At 36.6% G+C, this 25,166-nt stretch overlaps 1 protein-coding gene across 1 annotated transcript in view; it reads left to right on the plus strand.

The window, feature by feature from the left end:
• The window catches only part of LOC126188355 (titin), a 516,411-nt gene that overhangs the window by 190,070 nt on the left and 301,175 nt on the right, over positions 1–25,166 (plus strand). The window contains exons 60-68 of the mRNA XM_049929953.1: positions 2,213–2,366; positions 2,450–2,583; positions 2,790–3,021; positions 3,253–3,424; positions 8,577–8,763; positions 10,765–10,943; positions 18,025–18,152; positions 19,098–19,272; positions 24,583–24,684. Coding sequence (XP_049785910.1) covers positions 2,213–2,366; positions 2,450–2,583; positions 2,790–3,021; positions 3,253–3,424; positions 8,577–8,763; positions 10,765–10,943; positions 18,025–18,152; positions 19,098–19,272; positions 24,583–24,684 — 1,463 coding nt within the window. The remainder of the gene's footprint in view (positions 1–2,212; positions 2,367–2,449; positions 2,584–2,789; positions 3,022–3,252; positions 3,425–8,576; positions 8,764–10,764; positions 10,944–18,024; positions 18,153–19,097; positions 19,273–24,582; positions 24,685–25,166) is intronic.

Genomic DNA, 25,166 nt, shown 5'->3' on the forward strand with positions numbered 1-25,166 from the left:
ACTTTGACAGCTTTCACCTGTTCCACAACTCTTCCTTACAGCCTTGCCACAAGTGGATGCAGCATGTGCAGTGGAAAGGAGGATTTGTTCTATCCAGATCTCCCATGCCATCTCCTCCTATGTAGCAGTAAACCTGCCCATGAAAAACTCAATCACATTCCTTCATCAGGGCTTTGACTATCTCTAGCCATGCCCTGATATGAGGTATATCCCACTCAAAGTCCTACCCACATGTCCCAAAGTAGTGCTTCACTACTCTACGGAACGTCCATGTCCATCCCTATTCCACTCTGGCTCCCACTCTTGCACCCCATAGGTCATTCCATTGTGGTTGACCCAGATGCAAGATCTGTCCCTTACACCCACTCGCCACCCCCTAGCACAGCCCAGTCATTTCATACCCTACAGAAGACAGGACCATGCTTGAAAGTAGCCATTGCAAATGTAAGCTATGCAATTACTGTGTGGCATTCTTTGTGGACATGACAAGTAATTAGCTGTCTTCTCACATGAATGGCCACCACCAAACTTGATCATCCAGTTGCCAAACATGCTGTGTATCACAGTACAAAAGACTTTAACAGTTGCTTCGCTATGTGTGCCATCCAGCAGAAGTTTCTTCAAACAGTGCAAATGGAGATTGTCTCTCCAGCGTATCCTGTGTCCTCTTACAACACCCCTGGCCTAAACCTCCCCTCACCTTACTTTTGCCCTTCTCTCTTATTTCCACACAACTCATTCACTGTGCAGGTCACATGGTGTACTTCCCTCTCCTATCATCTTCACCCCCTTCTCCCATTCGTGCATTCCCTCCTTGCGCCTGCCCCCTCACCATTTTCCACTCTTCTCCCTACCTCTCTTCCCTCCCTTCATCACCGCCTTTCTTTCCTTTCTTCCCCTCCCTTCCTCCTCCTCTCCCCCTCTATCTATCTCTTATATGCTCTACCCTGTGAACTCCTTTCTTGTTGTTTAGCTGCTGAGTCATCTGTCGAAAGACCTGCCTCACACTGTTGGCCGCAGGTGTGTCTGTTTGGTTGTCTGTGTGGTTGTGTGTGTGAATGGGTATACTTTTGGTAGAGAAAGAGCAAGATCTCAGAAGCTAGTGTAACTGCTGTTTTCTGTTGTATGTTTCTTTGCGCCACACACCAGTCAGCTATAGTTGAGTGGTTGCCATTCCTTTCTTTATGTAGAAAAGAAATAGATATGTTTCTGCATATTGATTTGGTAACTCTGTTTCTCTATGTAAATTGCTAAGAATACAAATTTGAGATACATGTTCTATTCGTCACTAAATAGTAGCTGTTACATGTGAACCTATATATAAATGTTACCATGAAAACAATCAATTTTTGACAAAAGAATGTAATTGGATTGATAAAAAAATCTACTCACCAAGTAGCAGCAGAACATACACATAAAAGATGATTATAAGTAGGCAAACTTTAAGAGCCAGTGGCCCCTTCTTCAAGTAGAAGGGTGGAAGGGAAAGAAAGAGGGGTGAAGGAAAAGGACTGGAGAGGTCCAGGAAAAGGGGTAGATTTAGGGAAAGTCATGCAGAACCATGGGTCAGGGGAAAGAGGTCGTGATTGTCATGTGCAGAGCATGTTCTGCAACAGGATATTGTGTCTAAGCCCATTCATCGTAACTGATAATTTAGTGGTAGTCATGCTTATGTAAAATGCCAAACAGTGTTTACATAACAGCTGGTATATGACATGTCGTTTCACAGATGGCAATGTTGATGTTGCCAAGGTTCTTCCGTAGAGTTAATACAACAAGATCATAAATCTTTATCATCAACTGAAGTGAAATCGTGGCAGATAAAATATATATGACATGTGAAATAGTAAGGGAATGTCTGATATGGTTGAAGAACTGTTTGAACAATTTTAAGAATTATAATATTCAGGAACTGTTGTGAAGAGATGTGAGCAGAAAGATTGCACTTTTTTTGTCTTCTATTTTACTGCCATGTACACCTCATTCATTATTTTCATGTTTCATAAAGAAAATACTATATACTTCACCTTTGATTGCATTTATAAAAAAATATCTCTTAAATAAAATGTTATAGCTTTAAAATAGAAATTATTCTGTTCTTATTACACTTACAAAGCAACCAAGCCAAACTCAAAAATCTTAACTTAATATCAAGAAACGTTTGCTGTTCTTATCACACTTCTGGGTGGACTAATTTCTAATTTGTTTCTAGAGCTGCCAACAATCATTCTACAGAACCAGGTTCCTAAGGGAATGAAAAAGTCTGAAGCCCTTATGCAGATGGAAGCCACCATAAAGAAATACACATCAGAAATTCATTTGACAGAGGATGATCTTTATGATCCTGATAAAAAGCAACCACCAAGGTAAGCTTAATTATTTAAATTATTATGAATGCTAATATTCTTTCCCCACCATATTTTATAATATTTTGCATTTATATGTACAGATTTGTAACCCAGATACAAGATCAGACAACACTAGTTGAAATGCAAACTACAAAGTTTGAGTGCCAGCTGGCACCTGTCGGAGACCCAAACATGAAAGTTGAGTGGTTTCTGAATGGAAAACCACTTCCTCACAGTAAGTGGTACTTCTATTTTAACGTTATTTAGAAGAGACACTATTACAACATGGTGCATAATCAACATTATTTCAGTCAGGCATCTCCCTTTGTTGAACTGTGAATAGTAAAACACTTTATTTCATGAGTTCTGTCCTTCATTTGAATTCGTACTGTAAAGTAGAACATCACAATACGGCAACTCATTTTTATTTCTTTCCTACAGAAAACCGTTTCACACCAATCTATGATTTTGGCTATGTAGCCATGAATTTTGGGTGGGTGTATCCCGAGGATAGTGGAGAATACTTGTGCAGAGCAACCAATCTGTACGGTATGGACGAGACCCGTGCTGTAATCAGAACTGCTGGCAAACCTGGCATTATCTATGAATCTCAGTTACCAAAGGGAATGAAGAGCATTGAACGTATACGTGAAATGGAGGCAGCTTGGCAAATGTAAGAACTAATTTTCTGCCTTTGTGTGGTTTCCATTTTTAAAGCTTTGAAAATGTAACAGACATTTAAGCTGTTCAATGATGTAGTATGATTTTGTCCTCTTTGTATCAGATAGGTGTTCATATATATGTATCTGTACATGTACTCGAGATACCATAAAAGTGAAAATGTGATACAGTTGTAGGTAATTATGATTTCTTCCAAATAATTTATATTTAATCACTATTACAGAGCACCTGAAGAAGCAGAAGAAGAAACAAAACCTCGTTCTGCACCAGTTTTTGTTACAAAACCTGAACCATACACTACTGTTGAAGGAGAACCTGCAAGATTCTGTTGCCGAGTTACTGGACATCCCCGTCCAAGGCTTATGTGGGTTGTTAATGGGCAAACTGTCGTTAATGTAAGTTCTAAGAATTAAATCATCCCTTGCTCCTCTCACTAAACACACACACACACACACACACACACACACACACACACACACACTGCATTTAATGCAGAAGATGGATATGAAAGCCAACTCAGAAATCTTTGTAACTGTAGATCCCTCTCAGTGCCACCATAATCACATGGATGAAAACAAGAGAAAAGAGAAAGATGCTGAGAAAAGAACACATTATTCAGAACATAGCTCCAGAGGTATCTTTACTTTAGGAAAAGTTGTCATTTGGGCTTGCATTCTAAGTAACTGACTCTCACACTTTTAAAATGACATGATTTTCTTCTATAATTTCAAGGACAGATCAGTTATGGTGGATATTATGTATGATCCAATTATGAACTTCCCAAGTCCTTCGATTATATAGATACTGTAATTTTACTTGAAATCAGATGATCGATATTGATTGTATCTCCATTGCCTAATCTCCACAACATAAAACAATGACTCACGTTAAAAGATCTATTAATAGAAGTGAAACTGGACTTCTTATGTGAAGGAATCAAATATTCTACAGTAGCTTTAAATGTTCAGTTCTTTGACTTTACTTATTTTGCAGACATAGACAAACAATTCACAGAAGATATCAAAAAGATTTTTTTAAGCTTTTATGTACACTGATAACATGAGCAATACTAATTATGCTGCCTAAATTGCCATTACAATCAGTAGCCTAGTAAACAGTTGAAAATGCTTTAATTTGGCACAGTGTAGCTGATTTCTTTTGTCTTATCACTGCCCATATTATGCTAGTCCAAACTAAGAACAATGACATATAGGGTACAGAAGAAGTTGAGAACTGCACACATTAAATGAACAAGTTAGTCCAAACTTTTTTGTATAGCAAATTAAAAGTGAGTAAACACAGCATTAATAAAAAACCTCAGACTGGTCCACAAAGCACCTTGAAATATATCTTATTCTATTAGTGTACTGATAGAAATGCACACATATTTTGCTAATCACTCCATTATTTTTATAGAATCATATATAATGAAGCAACAGCCAAGACCATATGAGTACTTTATCAGTAAGAATTGGCAGTAAGCATACTGCGTACAAGTTTTTTGCAGTTGCCTCTTTAAAAACTTCCAGAATTGTTCAGCTTATTTAATACTATGCTTGTCCTTTAATTTCTTTGAGGGACTGTAGTATAAAAATATTTAATACACAGGATTTCCATCCTTCTACATAATACAGTGGATTTTTGTATTTTGGGGTGAGAATGTGTAACTGGTTACCCATAGTCACATAGGAGGTAATACAAATTCAAATTTAAGAAAGTGACCCATCATTAGCCTCTCCTCCTCCAACTACTTCAACATCTGGGTTATAGACTGCCATCTTCTGTTAGAACATTAGTATTTCTCAGCCTTTCTTTCTCCCTTTCCTTCTATTTCTCAACTGCATTTTTATTTCCACCTTTCATTTCTCTTCCTCTTTGATGCATCTTTACTTCTCAGGCTGTCCCTTCTATATGCTGTGAACTGAAGTTAGCACAGTGTTTAACAGTGTGCAATCTTTGACCTCCTACTCTATCGCTTACCTTTATTTGTGATATGACTAACAACTAGCTATCTACCAGGATGAATGGCCACTATAAACCTGTGGCGAAGAGCAAAGTGGACCACCCTGTTGCACAACATGCAGCTGAACATAAAATGCTTGATTTCAATGGTTGCTTCACAAGCTGGGCCATCTGTGTCTTGCCTTTCACCATCAGCTTTTCTGTCTCCACAGCTTCCACCCAAAAGTTTCTGCCCCCTCTGTCCTATGAGCTCCTCCCAACTCGTGTCCCCACCCTCATAGTCCACTGCTCCCTACCAATGCACCCTCTGAGCTACTCCCCTTCTCTGCTCCTCTCCTTTCTTCTCCTGTTTTTCCCTTCCATTCCTCGCAGCCTCTCCATGCTGCCTTGGATAGCCTTGTTTGCCATCTCCTGCGTGCTCTGCTGGGCAGCATCGACGCCTCTTCCCCTACTCGTATCCTGCTATTCCTCCCCTTCTCTGCTCCACAATGGGTTGATGTTCCAGTTCTACATATTTAAGTTTCAGTTTGGTCTGAGCAGCCAGAGGTAGCAGTCATTTGTGTGTGGGATGTGCTTACTTGTGTGAACGCATGTGTGTTTCTTTTTTCTGATAAACATTTTGGCCAAAAGTTTAATGTGTAACAGTTGTTTTGTTGTGCTTGTCCTTAACTTAATGTGTCATCCTTATGGTGCTTAACAGTCTATCTTTTTCATAATTATTGAGATTCCAGCCTGGCCTTTCCATTGTTTCACTCTTTTCCTCTTCATCTTTGCTTCTTTCATTGCCACAACCTGTGGGGCATTCTCAACCTAGAGTCTGAATGTTCTGTTCCTCACTTTCAACCTTCATAAAGAGATATGCCCTCTTCCTTTGGGCAATTTGATCATTTTTCGTCCTTTTGGGCAGTTTGATTACTTTTATGCACAACCACCACAAAGCTGCTAAAATATTCATTATTCTGCAACTAGTTTCAACAGCATGTCATTGTCTGACATAAAAATAATACATTAAAGTAATGTATACCACATGTCTAACAATGGAAAATCCAGGATAGAATGTAACAAACTTATGAAAAGGAAAGTTACCACTCACCATATAGCAGAGATGCTGAGTCACAGGTTGGCTGTTTCAAATAAAGTTTTCAGCACATAAGACATTCGTCAAAAATAGACGATAGACACACACACACACACACACACACACACACACACACACATGACTGCAGTCTAAGGCTACAGAGTGAGTGTGGCTGAAAGATTTATTGGGAACAGTCTTTTTGTTGTGCCTATCTGCGACTAAGTTTCTCCACTACATGGTGAGTGGCAACTTTCATAATACTGTAGACCACATGTCTGTAATTTTAAAATGTGTGATGTATGTATGCATGGTTGAAGTGTGGTAAGACATGAACTAGCCCAGAACACAACTATTGTGTTCTATGCTAGATAGTGTCGTACCATACTCTCTCACAGCACTGAATACTACTACAGTACTACTATGACTACATAGCACATTTTAAAATAAATGATGCAGGAGTAAAGGAGACCACTCACCGAATAGCAGAGGTGATAAGCTGTTGACAAGCATGTTATCACACGGAAGTGGTTCTTTGATGAGGCATGTGCGCGCCCACACACACACACACACACACACACACACACACACACACACACCTACACTGACACAGGTTGCCGGGGCCTTAAGCCTTAAAACTATTTGCACAACACAAAGATGTTAGTGCTTTGTGGTGGTTGTAGATAAAAATGAGTTTAATGAAAGCTGTGGTGGGTTTCACAAAAGGAAGAGCCTACCCAGAACATATTCTAAACCTCATGGTCTACCAAAAATCAAGAGAAAAATCATATGGTATCACTTTCATTGATTTTCATAAAGCATATGACTGAGTAGACTAGGAATCTCTCATATCTATGCTAAAAGAATTAAACTTAGAAAAAAAAATCATAAAACTAATCAGAGAAACCAAGACATACTCCAAAGTCAAATTAATGGGAGAACTCTCCAACCCTTTTGAGACAAAAACTGGCTCATGGTAAGGAGATAGATTCTCCTCACTGCTATTTAACTGCACTCTAGAAAAATTAGTCAGAGAGCGGAATACGGAGATCCATTGTGGAAACTGTCTAGGAAGAAAAAAAAAAAGGCATCAAAGTCAATTGTCTAGCCTTTGCAGATGATATACCCCTACTAACCCAGACCTGGGAAGAAACTAAAGAACACACCCTCTAACTACAAAAACAAGCAGAAAAAGTATGTCTCAAAATCTCCTGCCAAAAGACCAAGATAATGGAAAAAAAAGTCACCATAGCATTTTGAAATGGGAAAAGAAGAAATAGAGATTGCCAAAGAATTCAGATATCATGGAGAATGAATCAGCTGGAATGTCCTCAAGAAAAAGGCAATGGAATCTAGATGAAGTAAAAGTTCCAACTCACCAAAAACACATATAACAAAAAATCCCTCTCGTACAATGCAAAAATAAGACATTATAACATAATAATCAAACAGGAAGCCATGTATGTAGCCAAAACATTGTCCACCATCAACCATGGTCCAGTTGAAAGGCAGGAGATCAAAGAAGGAACATAATAAGTACAATCCTTAACCCAGATTCCACAACAACAAACTCATCCACATCAGGAATAAAACCCTTTACCAAATTACCAAAAAACTCTCAAACACAAAGAGGAAAAGAAGAATTGATTTTTATGGACACATCCTGAGAATGAAATCAAATAGATGAAAAAAAAAATATATATATATTTTGAATACATCTGCAACAATGAAACCCAATCCAACTGGTTTTAGGACATGGAGAAGGATTTAAGAGAACTCAAAATCACAGAAAATATACTCACACATACCATATGAAAGGCTAACCAAAGACAAGAAAGAGATGTTCCAAGTCAAAATCAAAACCAATCGAATAATCCAAGTCTCTGAAGAAGAGAGGAAAGTGAGATCAGAAAGAATGAGACAATACTGGGCTAACAGAAAGGCACAGAACATTAAATTGGATTGATTTAATGTACCCCAAAAGTCAGGTGAAACAAAAGAAGAAGAATGAGAAGAAGAAGAAGAAGAAGAAGAAGAAGAAGAAGAAAAGCTAAAGAGCACATCTTAAAAGAAAATTTGATCATTGTGATGGCATCCACTAAATTTATAGTATTTTTACATTTTTCATTAATTTTTATATTAAAAAGACTTCCAACTTGAAACTTCTACCATCACCTCATGAAACTTTCTTGTGCACACAATATTTAATTCATCTCATTTTCCTGTTTTTGTTAAGTGAAGTAACTAACACAATGAAACATTCATTTTCTGTTGTAACAGGTGAAATTGCTGTAAATAAAAGTTTACCTATCTTATTACTTGCAAAAAAAGAAATATTGCTACATTGTGAAACATGTTGTTCACTTTTGGTATTACTATACATACAGTTATGATAAATAAGGCAAGATTCTGCTAAATAATGAAGCAGCTCAAAGAAATTGAAGCTCAATAAAACTGTCTCAGGTGCATAGCCAGTTGTTATATACAGCAACATAATCTGTAATTTTCAGGGTACTCGCTACCGACTGACGTATGATGGTATGTGGCACTTGGATATTCCCAAGACACGACAATATGACCATGGCAAGATTGAGATTATTGCTCGCAACTCAGCGGGAGAAGCAATAGCCACTACGGAACTTACTGTGAAAGCACGCATGGATGATTACCGTGGAGTATTAAAGAACTCACCACGACGTAAGTCATAGAATTTTATTATTGTTTTTCCATTATGTTTTTGGTACAAAAGTTTGGGTTGAGATAAAGTGGAAACACATTGAAAATGTAGTTCTGAAGCTTGATATGCAAAATATTGTACTTGCATTATGATATTTTAATACTGTCTGCAAAGAAGGAGAACACAGCAAGGAATTTACTTTTCAAACATGCTGATAGTCCTCTCGGTCTACTGCAAAGTATTTTTTTCTTTCAGATTATTGTGAAGGTTTTCTGAAGTATTGTAAGAGTAAATATAAGTTTTCTTATGTGTTACAGTATAATTACTAAACAATATACATAAATGAAGCTTTACTGAAAAACTAGAAAAAAACATGTCAGATAAACCACAAGTTGACATAAATGCATCTAATCACACTAAATCCACAGCCATTACTGACACATGTGTTACACTGCTATTCACTCTCTCTCTCTCTTTTTCTTTTACAAAACATTACAGAGGTAGTGCACTCCATTAAAACATGAGTACAATCAGTGCTGACATAGCAAGTTGTATTTCCCAACCAATAGACTTGAACAGTTCTTTACTTTTATCATGACTTCATCTTTTGAGTTATTATTGAAAAATTATTTATTTTCTATCTACGATGCCCCTTGCCAGTGATTTGACTGGAGTTGGAGAGGGCTTTGTGGAAATGAATTGTTATTGTTGTTTCAGTGAGCAAACAAATAAACTAAAATTGTTGTTTTTTAATATTATATGACACAGAAATGAAATATGAGATGAGTAATTTTAAATATCTTTTTTTGTTTGTGGTATCTCATCTCATTTATTATTTAATGGCATAAAAAGACAAAAAGTGTATTCATATTAATGGATTGCACTTCCAGAAGCTATTTTTACTAACACTAATACAAATGACAGACAACTGCTGACACTAGACACCTGTGACATTGACACAAAGACCATATCCCACACCTACATCCTATTCCTCTGTGCCTGCTTCGCTTTTATGGTTGGCCTTGGTGGACCGCTTCGGCAGTGGTCTCAGAATAAAGACCAAAGTGACATCTTTGTTTATCTTCATGCTACCAAAAGAGGAGATGATAAGGTATGGTGTTTTTTGATGACATTAGTTTTTATGTTGCTTTTTACAGTTTTTTTTCACATTTTACCTCTTATGTTACTTCTTATCATTTCTTCCTGTTTTAATTCAGATATATATGTTGACGATTTTTGACTTACATTCAGTAAAACAATTTCCTTTCATCTCTGAATATCTATAAAGGCACTGAAAGAGCAAGCCTAACGTATGTGTAGGATATTACCTCACTGTGAAATCTGTTTGTTTTACTGAATTCTTATTTCAACAATAAGACCTATCCAGTACTAACATTTAAAATGCCGTTTCCTTGAATTTCTGCTTTGAATTACTTTTCTTAACTATTTTTGTTAATGCATGACTAATAAAATAAATATGTCTGCATTAATTTCTTATATCTTTGCATGCCACTAAGTAATTCTTCTGACTGGAAATTAAAAAAAATCTTCTGTATTGTTTATTTGTTTATTGAAAATGGAAATATAACTTCCATGTTTAGTGCTTAAGACAAATGAAATACTGGCTTTATAAACAGCCTGGTTTCGGCCATTCCTCTTGCTATTAGATCACTATGTTATGTATTGCACTCTTATTAAGCATCAGTATTTTATTTAGTTTCTTTTATTTTTACTCAATTTTTAATTGTTGAATTGTGACTTGCCAGCATGGATGAGATTTTTTAAATGGTCAATACAGTACATAAAAGCAAATTGTTGATATGATCAAAGCTTAATAATTTTTTTTGACATAATTATAAGTAACTTGGAAAAAAAAAATGCAGTTCGTTTCTGTTTCATGCACAATGTTATGTTCAGTCATGCTATTATCAGTAAGCATATGTGAAACTATAAGAACCTGAAGGTAGGCAGCTACTTGCCATAATCACAATCATTATTAATTACTATTTTTTGTGATACAGCATGGTATGACTATGATCTCACTCAGTATCAGAAAGAGCGCATTGAACTGGAAAGGGCTCAGCTACAACATGTGGACATCAGTGAACATCAGAAGAAAGTTTCTACTGAGACTGAAACTGAATGGCAGCAAACAGTAAAGAAGAAGAAGGGTGAAGATTATTATTCCAAACTGAAAGAGGTTGGTAAACCATTATGTTGGATTTTGATTAAAAGGTGTACACCTGAAAATTCCTAAATTTTAAGTATTCAGTTTTTATTCAATGATAGTGTTGTGCAGTTTAGCTCATTTGATAAATTTTTTGCTACACTAAGTTAATTGAGATTACACAACAGCTTCTCCAAATCCCTTTCCATTAACTGCAGTTAATTTTTTCTTCTTAGCCTCTGCATCAGTATTAGTAATGTGCCAGTAAAGAAGATAGTACAAGAACAGTAGTAAGAATCTGAAAGGAAGGAAAAGTTAAACCATGAAAAATCCCAGATGGAATAAGACAATATTATGGAAAGAATAGACTTCTTCTCACCAGATAGAGAGACTTTGAGTCTCAGGCAGATGCAACAAAAGGACTGCTGTACATTTGAGCTTTCAGCCAAAAGGCCTTGTTCTAAAGTAGAGAGCACATATATTGACACATGCACAACTCACACGCAAATAAACTCTCTCTGTGACTGCTGAGGCTGAAAACATAAAATTGACAGTGAAGTGCTATCTGCAGCAAAGAAAAAGATTGTTGATAGTGAAACTGAATGGATATTATACAGATATTATAATATGTAAGTGTACATGCTAACCACACACGTACATGACAATGAAATTAGAGAAGTGTATGTTCATATTAATGGGTCAAAGAGGATGAGACATTTAATCATAATGGAAGACTGAAATGCACTCACTATTGAAGGCAATAAAGGGAAAATAGCAGGAAGATTTCAGCCTTGCATTAATATCTTCTTAGCTTTCTTACCAAGTCAGATCACAATGAATGCATAATATTTCGGAAGACAGGTGCTCTCTGTCTGGTAAAGTACTCAGAAGGTCCAAGGCCAGAAGGTGGAAGGAGAGTACCGTATATGTTCTCCAAAATATGGAGGATACACTCCAAAATGTCAATGCTAGGAAGACAAGAAAATTTTATTCCATTGATACACAACAAACATTTTGATTTGCATGTGAGGTCTGTATTCCCAAGCAAATTTAAAAGGAAGAAACATTTAAAAAATTCTGTGCTGGACATAAGATTGTTGTTGTCAATAAAATTTTTTGAAATGTGTGTGGAAGATGCCAGGGGAACAAATAGTTATCAAATTGACTATATTTTGGTAAAATAAAAATTCAGTGTAAGTTATAGGGCTGCTAAAATTGATCATGACCATAAACTAGTGCTAATTAAAAGCCAGATGAAAATCAAGAAATCAAAAGAAATCAGCTGAAACATTATCTACTAGAGAAGGTGAAGAGACCAGAAATTCAAACTGCCTGGGAAATAGACTTGATAAAAGAAACAATAAGCCTTCAAAGAGTCATTGGTATGGAAAGTCAATGGAATTGTGTTTTAAAGAGGTGTAGTATATGCAGCAGAAAGTGTTCTCAGACTGAAAAAGGCAGAATGAAAGCAGCTGTAGGTAACATATAAGATACTAGAATAAATAGAGTGATGAAAATTTACAAAAACTTGAAAGTGACCAGCAACAATATAAGTCACTCAGAAATGGAGTTTACCACAAATTTAGCAAAATGAGAGCAGACTATGAAGAATAGATGTCATGTTACAAATACAAAAATTGAAAATTTAATATAAAGCTATGTTTGGAGAACAAGTCTATATGGGTGCAAAATATGAATAATGGGAAATACAGAAATGATGCAATTAGAAGCCTTTGAAATGTGGTGTTGCAGGAGATTGCTGAAGATCTTGTGGAGTGATTGAAAAAGGAGCAAGGACAGCCTGCAATGAATGAATGAGGATGAAGAAAAACATCGTAAAGACCATAATGAATTGAAGAGATAGAATGACTGGACACATGTTACAACATGAGTTGTTGCCACAAACTGATGTTGAGCAGGCGATTGAAGGAAAGAAATGCAGGGGAAGCCCTAAATTCGAATATATAATGTAGTGTTGATGTACGATGCAGTAGTCATACTAAAATGAAAAGGGTAGCTGGAAGGTGACAGAACTGGAAGATACAATTAAACCATTTTTAGGATTGATGGTTGAAACAATAACAGTTGCTGATGAAATCAAATTTGGATAAAATGTGTAAGGTTTGCCTTGTATTTGTCATTCCATTTTCACTTTTAAGTGAATTGTTGACATGGAGAAGATGCATATCATCTTACTAATTCTTTCTTTGCAGACTTTGCTATTGAAAAGCTGATGTCCTTTGTGTTTGACAAATGAGGAGACTAATCAGTAGTACAATGCTTTGTTTTCAGTAGGAACTTGTTACCCTCAAAGCAACTGTTACATGCTCCCCCCTCCTTTCTTCCCACTTCCACACCTTTTCCTCCCACACTGTTGATGTTTTGCATAGATTTTTCTTGCTCTTCTTGACGGTTGTAGTGTGTATAAAATTAAATCAGACTATCTACATTTGCAGTTTCTTTGCTGCCCCATTCTCTAATTAATTATGTAATTCCACATCATTTTCTCATAGAACCTCTTAATTTCTATATATTTCTGTGCTCAATGTATCTTCTCTTGATTTTTGTGTTTCTATATTATCTGCACTTTTATCCTCAGTCTTAAACCAGATTGGCACCTTGTAGGACTTACACATAAACAGTTATCTGTTAAATTACATTTGTTAGGTAAATTGTGAATATTTCTTTTCAGCTACAGCTAAGCAAGATTTTCTGGTTCTGAGCATCTCAGGAGTCAAATGAAAGCTAATTAATACAATTATTTAGAAGTTGGTGAACTGAAATGTAATAAATTTAATTTCTTATATATTTCATATGCCAACAGAAACCTTTCAAGTATATTAAAACAACAATTGAAACATGTAGAAAATAGTACAATGTTGGAACATGTAAATACAACTCAGAGAAGAAATCTGCGGTAAACAATTTTCACCACAGGTTCAGTAGTACACTGTGTAAGAAGAAATATGGTTCTTTATGATTCTTCACAGAAATTTATACATGAGGTCTGTAAGTGGATTTGGAATAATTGGTAGAAAGACAAAAAACCTATACTTTAAGCTGACATTTATTTCTAAACTATTGGTAGATATGTGCGGGACCTACATCTAATAAGACTAACAGGAGATATTGAACATATATAGTGAAGGGCAGCACAAATGGTTACAGGTTTATCTGGCTAGTGGGAGAGTGTCACAGAGATGCCGAAGAAATTGAATTGTGGACTCTTGGAGACAGACATACACTGTAGAAAGCCTACTTACAAAATTTCAAGTAGCAGCTTTAAACGGTGATTCCAGGACTATACTGCAACACCTTACTTATCATGCACATAGGGATCCCAAAGACAAGATTAGATTAATTACAGCACACACAGGGGCATTTAAAAATCATTATTCCCATGCTCAGTATGTGAATGGAATGAGAAGAAACTCTAATAACTGGTACAATGGGACATACTCTCTGCCATCCACTTCACAGTTGTTTGAAGAATGTAGATGTTGATGTAGATGTTGATAAAGACTAGTTGTTTGGGAAAGCCTAGTCTGATTTAAGCTTCTCTTTTGCAACAACCATTAAACGAAACTTAAGCTAGGAATAAGCAAATATTGCTTTGTAAATAAATATACATGATCACTTAAAATGAGCAGTATCCTTTTTGTTTGCAGGTGTGTGTGTTTCACCAAAACAGAAGGTTCTTTTTGGTACTATTTTGTTGTGTCTCCATATAAGCCATCTAAATATCATTGTCAATTTATACATTGCTGTACTTGCGATAAATCATAAAACTTTTGTCAAGAGGTTAACTTGAAATCAAAACACATTTCTTCAAATTTAAAGCTGTGTGACGTTCTATGCTGTGCCACAGTGAGTGTAAGATGAAACACTTATTTCCTCGTGACTCAATATTAGCAAACGAAGATATATTTACCTGTTATGTGATACACCATGTAAGGAGATTACATCTTATGTTCTTTTTGTGTGAAACTGTTTACTATAGTATATTCAAACTAGAAAGTCAGAAATCTTAAATTTCAAATATTTTATTGGAACAAATACTAAAAAAGAGATAGAGGGGCTGGCCAGTACTTACCTCAGCTCAGTACAGCCGATAGATACACACAAAACAAAACCGAAAATTTATGTTCCTAGCTTTCGGAACAAATGTTCCTTCATCAGGGAGGAGAGAGGGGAAAGAAAGGGAAGAAGGGAAAGGAGATTCAGTTACTCACAACCCAGGTTATGAAGCAACAGGGAAAGGAAAATAGGGAGGGTAGCAAGGATGGAGGCATGGTTGTCAGAGATCTTTGATCTTTGATCTTTGGCTTCCCTCTGACAACCATGCCTCCATCCTTGCTACCCTCCCTATTTTCCTTTCCCTGTTGCTTCATAACCTGGGTTGTGAGTAACTGAATCTCCTTTCCCTTCTTCCCTTTCTTTCCCCTCTCTCCTCCCTGATGAAGGAACATTTGTTCCGAAAGCTAGGAACATAAATTTTCGGTTTTGTTTTGTGTGTATCTATCGGCTGTACTGAGCTGAGGTAAGTACTGGCCAGCCCCTCTATCTCTTTTTTAGTATTTGTTTCACATCTCTATATGAGATTTTCCATTAATCATTTAAATATTTTATTGGTACACTTATGTGATTGCAAACACAGATAATTTTGAACACTATTTCCATTTTATAAATTGCCACAAATGACATTTCTATATGATTACAAATTCAGTATAAATTTATTATGTCTATAAGGTTAACATCATCTTAATGATGTGCATAACAAAGAAATGGAATATGTATAGGTTTCTTCATTCTTCCTTCTTCTTGTTGTCTCTAGACATGGAAGCTGCAGAATTTGGTAGTTGTGCGTTGTATAACTGCCATTACTTTTTCCTATTTTTCACTTAACTCTAATCATTGGTTGTGAATATTATACTGCTAGATGTCTGTGTTCATGTTTTTAGACAATTCTTGATTGCTTTGATTGCTTAAAAAATATTTTCTTCTTGGATATTATGAGGGACTGCTCTCAGAATATTGATTTTTTTCCACTCTGTAGTTGCACTTTAAAGTATGTCATTTTAATCTATTGTTGGAACTATCATCAATAGTCTCTCCATTGTTTCTTACACAGTATTCTGTGTCAGCTGCAGAGATAAAACAAGAGTAGAATGAATGCCTTTCCAATAGCTGATTTTTTTTATAGTTTTGAAGTGTGCCGGAGTCAGAGTCTTGAATGATAACGTTAGATATTTAGCAATTATTTTCCTTCTGTAGCTGTGGTCCTTCAACAAATTCAGGGATGACAGAAATTTCCACTTAGATGACAGACTTTCTGTGTGTCCAGTACTGCCTCTACAGAAGGAATCACATTTTGTGCTCAGTGAATACTTTCAGTGGTTGCTTGCTGCATTTACCACCACATCCATTATTCGGTTCAGATGTTCTGATGTCTTATAATGAATCTGCAAAACAAGAAAATTTTAACCAATAGACATCTCACCACATAATTTAGTGGAAACACATGTTTCAGCATCACCATTTGAAGTTCAGACAACATATGCTTGATGTTTTTTTTTTTCTGGCATGTGGAAACCAGTAGTCAGCTTTGTAACTGATGATAGAATGTGGTTGTCCAAATTGAACTAGAGACAAGTAATAAGTAATGTGTTGGTGTCTGTCCCAGTGACATTCATCCAAGAAAAGTGAGAATTTTGGAAAAGGAAAGACATGTCCTTTCTTAAACATACGTTGATGCATTGTACCTTTGTAAGCCTTAATAAAGAAATCTGGAGAATGACAAAAGAAACGACATTATGGTATCTTCCTCTTCCACAATAATTTGACTGTTCACAAACTGATCAAAAAAAGGAACAGTTCTTGGGAATTCTTGTGAATCCATACACTTTCATACTCATCTCACATTGTAATTGTTATTCCATGTGATTTATTTTTTCCTCTCAATGTTGCTAAAAACCTTCTGTGTGCATTATTTTAAGTCTCCAGAAGTTACTGTGTCTGCCCATAGTGAGTTCTTAAACAACTTTCCCAAGGAAGCATGTAGCAGAACGCTCACTAAAGGGTTTGAGAACATGCACCGGAGTGCACAATTCAAAGTTGAATGCTTTGGGGAGATGTGGATGTATGTGTTTGAATAATAGGGATTTACAATAAGTTTCCAAATGCTTTGAGGTAATTATACAAGAAAGTTGAAGCACAATATACAGGGTGTCACAGGAGGAGTAGTGAGTATTCAGTGATATGATGGAAATACTCATCTGAAGCAAAGAAAACTTCATATGGACATATGCCCTGTTCTGAATATTTTCTGTGATAGTATACATTTAATGTACATCATTATTCATTTTATGTATTATTCAGTACATTGTCAGGTTTACTCATGAGCGCATGTACAACAGTTAGTAATCATTACAACCTTTTTTATTTTTATTTTTTTTAAATACATTTGCCTCTAATCAGTATCATTTATGCCACATTGCAGCTGTTGTACAGTTTACAATAAATGTTTGAATATCAATGCATTTGTGCATTCATGGAAAGAACATGTGTCACTTGTCATGCAGTGTCCCTGCATGTTTTTTTAATGAGGGTAGCAGCATCCATGATGTGACCAAGCAGTTTATGTGGGATCTTTACCATTCATTTGTACATTTCAGGCTTCTTCCAACCCCATAAACAACTATCTAATGACATAAAGTCTGGAAATCTTGGTGGCCAGTTACTACCATGAATAATCCAGTGATTAGGGTAATACACGTATGTGTGCATCACTTGCCCATAAACAAATCTACATTATATGTATTCTATCTTAGAAACCATTCAGATTAGGGCATTGTCCATAGGAAGTTTTTTGCATCAAATGGGTGCTTCTGTTGTATCCTTGAAAATTGACCACATCTCCTGGGGAACTCTGTAGAATGCCAAAGGGCAGCTTATTTAAGGTCTGTATGTTGTTGAACACAGCATATGTCCTGTCTGCATTATGCAACAACAGCTATGTCAGTGTATAGATCTAATGATTTTAACATTAAATGACACAAATTAGATTTTTTTGTGTGGGAAATGAGTGTTCACCACCTGCTTTTATATATTGCAGCTTGAAGAAGAGCAAGTAATCAAGGAAACTCGTTTGCGGGAAGCATCACATCAATTTGCTATACCTGGAGAAAAAGTTGTGGCCAAAACAGTAGCCAAGGGAATGGCTCAGAGCTATGAGCAAAAACTGTAAGTTATCCATGTCTGATTGTAGTGCATAAGTTGTTGTATGACCATGGTTCCATATTCAGTTTAATTTGTGTTCTGCTTAAAAATAAATTAGAAACTTAATATTTGGTAATCAGAAATTTTGTTGAGTGTTGAGAAAAGAGTCCACAACTTCACGTCGCACAGTTAATAGTAACACTGCATCTCTACTAGCAACGCTTATTTTCTCCCACTTTAGTCTGCCAGTCACAATGCTATTTTAATTTCACTGTCAGAAGAAAATGTAACAGAGGAAAATGTTTGTGGTAAGAGATTCCTGGCAGATTAAGACTGTGTGCCACATTGTGACTCGAACATGGGACCTCGCTTTTCACGGTCATCACTCTTACTGACTGAGTTAGCTAAGCATGACTCATGTCCAACTCTCACCTCTTTACTTCTGCTGATATTATTTTTCTAATTCCCAACTTTTCAAGCTTCACAGAAGCTCTTATGGACATCTTCTCGGGCTAGCACTCCTGGAATAAAGGCTATTACAGGTTAATTGCCTAGCTAGAGTCTTGGAGATTGATCCAGAATGGATCTTTCATTTTGCAACAGAGTGAGTGTGCACTATTTTGAAATTGGGGAGATTAATAATGTGTGCGAAACTGGGACATGAACCAGAACCTTGCATCTTCCGGGCAGTGCACATGCCGACTAAGCTATTCAGGCACGACTCACGACCTGCCATCACATCTTCAGTTCTGTCAGTATCTGTTTCCTAGCTTTCAGTCTGGTACAATAGAGTGTTTCCAGATTGAAGCAGAAATTAATGGGGATCAGAGCAACCAACCACTTTAATGTTTGTCTTTTGATATTTTCAAAGAAGAACTGTAACAAATTCTAAAATCATTATATACAAAGGCACATGTTTTTAGGCACATGTTTTTCTTGCTGCACTATTATAAGAATTTTTGATTGCAGAGATGAAAAAGAAGAAGAAAAACCAGCCTGGGTAACGTCTCGACGACCAACTAAACATACATCAGAAACAGTTGTTGATTCCAAAACAATTCCGAGTTTGCCACCTGAGCCATCAGAGTCAGCTATTCATGCACGAGAAGTGCATGTAGCCAAACAAAAACAAACACAGAAAGAGGTGAGGCAGTAGGAAGTATGGTTATTCATTAAGTGACAGCAACAAACACGCATACATTAATCTAAGTAGATAGATAAAAAACCTACCTATCATTCTGTTAAGTAAGTCTCCCATGATACAGAGATCTGGGCAACTTTTTCAAGCTCTACACCTTTTCTTAAACCTCACCAGTCTTTTTATTTCACCCCTCTTCCCCTTCAGATGTGCTGCTAGAAGATGGAGCCACTGGCTCTGAAAGCTTGCAAACTTTAATACCTTTTATATGTGTGTTCTCCTGTTGCCACTTGGTGAGCAAATTATGTATCCAATTAAATTATCTCTTCAAAAATCGATTATTTTCAAGCAAGAATAACACACAGAGATATAGCTGTAAAATACACATAACAAATAGATAGATACACATGACAAAAATAGAGGGTAGTGAACGTGATCCATGGTGATTGTAACTACAGAAAACCAAAATGTTAAAGGAATGTGAAGTTGTAACAAACACTGCCTTGGGAGACCCACAAGATGCAGGAGAACAGTTAGAAGTAACTAGTTATATGCAAGTGCTATTTTACAAATTGTGTCTCTTGTGATATGACGTTTGGAGCAATGTTTTCTTCCCTACAATATGAGCTCTTTATTTCATGTTTCATTTTTGCCTTTGTACTAGCAAAGGACATTTTTAAAGGTGAAAAACCCAGAGAGTGCACATTTTACATTGTATAAAACTGTCAGTCTTACTCAACAGTTCCACATTTGGTGAGTGCAAAGTGTAGTTGCCTTTTCTGTCTTTAATGTTGATAACATTTATTTTTTTCTTTAATTTTTAATTTGTTGTATTTATTTATTTCACAATTTTTGCATAAAAGACATGAGCTTTTTAGTCTGTTAAAGCTTGAAAGACTTATATGAAAATGAACATAAATTTATCACTAAAAGCTTTTTTTCCAATTTAAAGTTCAAAATTGATTTAGGACCTGTAAGAAAGCATTATCTGAAAAATAGGTAGCTAGTCCATATTTAGATATAAACTTGCACTTTATTTGCTTGTAAGTCTCTTGGGCAAGAAGTTGAATTGATTGATCGCTGTAGAACAAATTTTTGATGGTGTGATGCACCTTCATCAGGTTACTCCTGCTGACTGACATCCTGGACCAGTGGGTGCCATATTTATATCGGTCATCTCTTCCCTTCGCTGACACTGTATGTGAATCACACGATGTGCGACCGTGGTGATGGCTGTAGCCCACACTCAGGAGTTGAGCAGTAAGCCTCTGTCTATGCTCTGCCTATGCCATGATCAGTGCTCTGTTCCACTGTGTTTGTAGAATATTAAGTACTGGAGCCCACACTTGACTAAGTTGAAATCCATTGACCTTATTGATAAGGATCTCATGTAGACAGATTTCGACAGCTTCCTTGTAATGAAAGTCCCAATTGTGGGATGTGTTGTGCAAAATTTTTATCTTCATATTTCATTTTGTTGTTGGTTGCAAAGTGATGTTCAGCAATTGCTGATTTTGTAGGCTGCTGGAGATTGGTGAGTCATTTGTGTTCAATGCACCTTTTTTCAATTGTGCAAATGGTTTGTCTGACACATGCTTTCGGACATTCACTTCATATGCAATACACTCCAGATTTCTGGAGTCCCAGGTCATCTTTTACAGTCCCTAAAAGGGATTTGGTCTTTGCCAGTGGGCGGTACACGCGTTTGATCTTTTATCATCATAAAATTCTACCGATTTTTCCAGATATGTTGCCTGTGCATAAAATGTAGTATATCTTTTTGGAGTGGTCATCATTGGGTGTTTACTGTGATGTGGTCTTTTGCTTGAAGACACATTGAATTTGGTAATCACTATAGCCGTTTTTCTGGAACATGTCCCTGTGGTGGTCTCATTCCAGTTTTAGGCTTTCTTCATTGCAGATCATGCAAGCTCTGTAGACCAGCGTGTTTAGCACTCCTTCCCTCTGTGACAGGCGATGACAGTTGGAGGTGCGAAGGCACTGGTCCATGTGGGTTTTCTTCCTGTAGACACTGTGTTCTAGTGTTTCATCCAGTTTTCTCCATACCAGAACATCCAAGAATGGCAGCTGATTGTTTTGTTCCACCTCCATGGTGAACAGAATTTGGATGTTAATAGAACTCTGGTGTTGCTAGAAAACTTGAGAACTCATCTTCCACGTGAGACCATATGATGAACATATTGTCAACATGTCTGTAAATGACTCACTATTTTTGTGGTGCTGATTCTAGCGGCTTGTCCTCAAGGTCTTCCATGTACATATTGGCTGGGAGACAGAAAGATAGTTGCTACTCGCCATATAGCGGAGGTACTGAGTTGCAGATAGGCATAACAAAAGCTTTCAGCCAACAAGGCCTTTGTCAGAAATAGACAACAGACACACACACACACACACACACACACACACACACACACACACACACACACACACACAAAACACATGCTCACTCGCACAAACGCAACTCATATCTGCATAAAGCCCTTGTTGACCAAAAGCATATTGTGCAATACTCTTTTTATTGTGACTCTCAGCATCTCCACTATATGGTAAGTAGCAATTATCCTTTCAAAATATTGTTACATGTTACATTCCATCCTGGATTTTCCATTGTTTGATTTTGCCAGGTGACAGAAGGCTACCCATAGGTACACCATCAGTCTGTTTGTAGTGACGTCTGTCAAAAATAAAGTATGTGGACGTGATCATGAAACTGAATAGTTTGGTGAAGGAGAGCCCAAATTTCTTTTCAATAAGGAGTCACTGGAACTTATTTAAAATAAATTAGGGTCCTCTTTCACTAAACTATTCAATTTCGTGATTTTGTCCACACATCCACATATTTCCTTTTGACAGACATTACTATGAACAGTCTGATGACATGCCAAAGGATAGCCTTCTGTCACCTGTGGTGACCATTATGTTCATGGAAGACCTTGAGGGCAAGGCACTAGACTCAGAACAATTAAAACTAGCAGCCTTTTACAGATATGTTGCATATGTTAGTCATTTGGCATCACAAGAAAGATGAGCTCTCAAGTTTTATTGCAACATCTGACCTCTATCCACAGTTTAGTTCACCATGGAGGTGGAGCAAAATGGTCAGCTGCCATTCTTGGATGTTCTGATATGGAGAAAACTGGACAGAACACTGGGACACAGCATCTATTGCAAAAAAAACTCACACAGACCAGTATCTTCATGCCTCTAGCTGTCATCACCTGTCACAAAGGGAAGGACTGCTAAACACGCTGTTCTATAGAGCTTGTGTGATTTTTGATGAAGAAACCTCAGGAATGTGTTCCAGTAAAATGACTATAGCGACTGCCAAATTTGATGTGTCTTCAAGCAAAAGACCATACCGCAATCAACACCCAGTGAAGACCAACTGAAAGAGGTAGCCTACATTCCATCCACGGTCAACATAACTGGAAAAATCAGTAGAATTTTACAATGACAAAATATCAAATGTGTGTACTGCCTGTCAGCAAAGACTGAATCCCTTTTAGGGACAGTAAAAGATGATCTGGGACTCCAGAAATCTAGAATGTATTATGTACAGTGTGAGCGTGGGAGTGCATATGTCAGACAAACCATTCACACAATTGAAGAAAGGTGCATGGAACACATATGGCATACTCTCCTCCAGCAGCCTACAGAATCAGCAATTGCTGAATATTGCCTTGAAACCAACCACCAAATGAAATACGGAGATACAAAAATTTTGCACACACATCCCACTATTGGGATTGTATATGCAAGGTGGCTATCAAAATGTGGGTACATGAGAACCTCATTAACAATGAAACTGGATTTCAGCTTAGTCAGGTGTAAGGCTTCAGGAAACAGAGCACCGAGCATGAGGAAAGTGGAGTGCAGACTGAGGCCCACTACTCGAATCCTGAGCATGAGCTACACCCACCACCATGGCTGGCACATCACACTACCCATTTATGGGGACTGGAGGGGGGAGATGAATGGTATATCACACCCACTGGTCCAGGATGTCAGTCAGCAGGAGTAACCTGGTGATAAGGGTATGTTATATCCTCAAAAATTTGTTCTACACTGATCAGTCAACCTGGCTGCATGCCTGAGAGACTTTGAAGCAGCATGTTCACTGGGAAAACCTACAAACATGAATTTTTCTTTCTCCCTTAGGCAGCTGAAAGTCTTGGAAGATAATTAAATATTCAATACACCAGCTCATGCAAAAATGTACTGTTCAGTGTGTTTTTCTTTAAATAATTTGGAATATGATACTAATGAACTGTAGTTTAAGAATTAGAACTGGAATCTCTGATGGTAAATGTAAGTTAATTTGATGGTGAGAACCCATGTACTGAAGGAAGAGAACCCATGTACTGAAGGAAGTAGATTTTCATCCAAAGAATGTAACAGATTCTCCTTAGCATGGGTTAATGATAATATAGGTGCCAAATTTATTATTGATTTGGTTCCTGTTATTTTTTATTCATTTTTATTTTATTTTTTGCTCAGTGTACTTCTTACTGCACTGTCTGTAGAATTATTCAAAATTATAAAGAAAGTGACTGAAGTCAGATAACTGCAGTTTGGAGGGCTCATTTGGCTAAAATTATTAACTGAAAACCAAAATCAGTGTAGACAGCCCTATTTATGACATATTATTCCCAGGACTTGACTAATTTAATTTTGCTTTTCTTTTCCTTTATTTATAATTCAACATTCTTATTCCAATTCCCTTTCTTTTACTGTGCCCAATATCATTATGCATGCTGTATTTATTCTCATAATACTCTCAACAGTCCTATTTCTTTTATTGTTCAGCATTTTTATTGTCATACATATGAGAAATGGTTGTCCATAAGAATATGTTTACAGCAGCATCCTTTGTGTGAATTAAACAAAAAATTGAGGGCCAAGTCTATTTGAATTGACTGTGTTTTTTCCTGTTTTTTATATGTATCTCTAGGAACTGCCCAGTATATATTTTCACAATGAATCATTTTTTAATGTTTCTATCTCACTATTTACGCATGCACTCCTGATTTTACTCCTATCAAGTAGATGGAAAAATGGATAGTGTTATTTCCTTATCCAAATGAAGGAACCTGATTGATTTCTGAACATCCAACAGTCCTGAATTTCATTGTAAAGTGCTGCTTTTATTTTAAATCATGATATCTAACAAGTAGCATTTGTAATAACTTTTGTTCTTTGTGGGTTGGCAGACAGTAACTAATTCATAAAATATTCCTTGTACATCAATTTTCACTTGATAAACCATATCATTTAGTTAACTGATGTTGTTCACAGGTCAAGGGAGATGTGGAAATTACACGGAAGATTACAGCCACAGAAACAACTGAAGTTGAGCATAAGGCAAAAACACAAGAACGAGTTGTCCAAGGGCCTGTTGTAAGGAATACACATTTATTTTCTGTATTTCCATAAAGCGTCCTTTGTCAACTAGAGAGAAATGATTTTTCAGGTTTTTCTTCTACTTTTCATGTATACAGGAAAGACACTCATTTTAAGTATTATTAAATATAAGTTTCTTTATGAAGCTGTTGATTGAAGCATGTACGACTCAGTGGACAGAGGCCAGACTGCAAATCCAAAGGCCTGGTGTTTAATCTCCATTGAGTAATAGGATTTATTTCTCATCACTTCTTCCATCTTGTAAGTGATATGTTGATGTTAAAAATATAAAGTTGCATCATTATTCAGAGTCCATGTTTAACTAAAATGGGGTAACTAACTCAGTTCAAAGGTCAGAGGTAGACAAGGGCACACAGATTCAATATACCCCTGTTCAAATCAACTTTCAAGTTGACCGCCACTTTTATTTTATTTACTGCCTAAATTAAAACAAACAAATAAATAAAAACTGAAATATC

Source organism: Schistocerca cancellata, chromosome 5 (genome assembly GCF_023864275.1).
Source record: "Schistocerca cancellata isolate TAMUIC-IGC-003103 chromosome 5, iqSchCanc2.1, whole genome shotgun sequence".
NCBI lineage: Eukaryota > Metazoa > Arthropoda > Insecta > Orthoptera > Acrididae > Schistocerca > Schistocerca cancellata.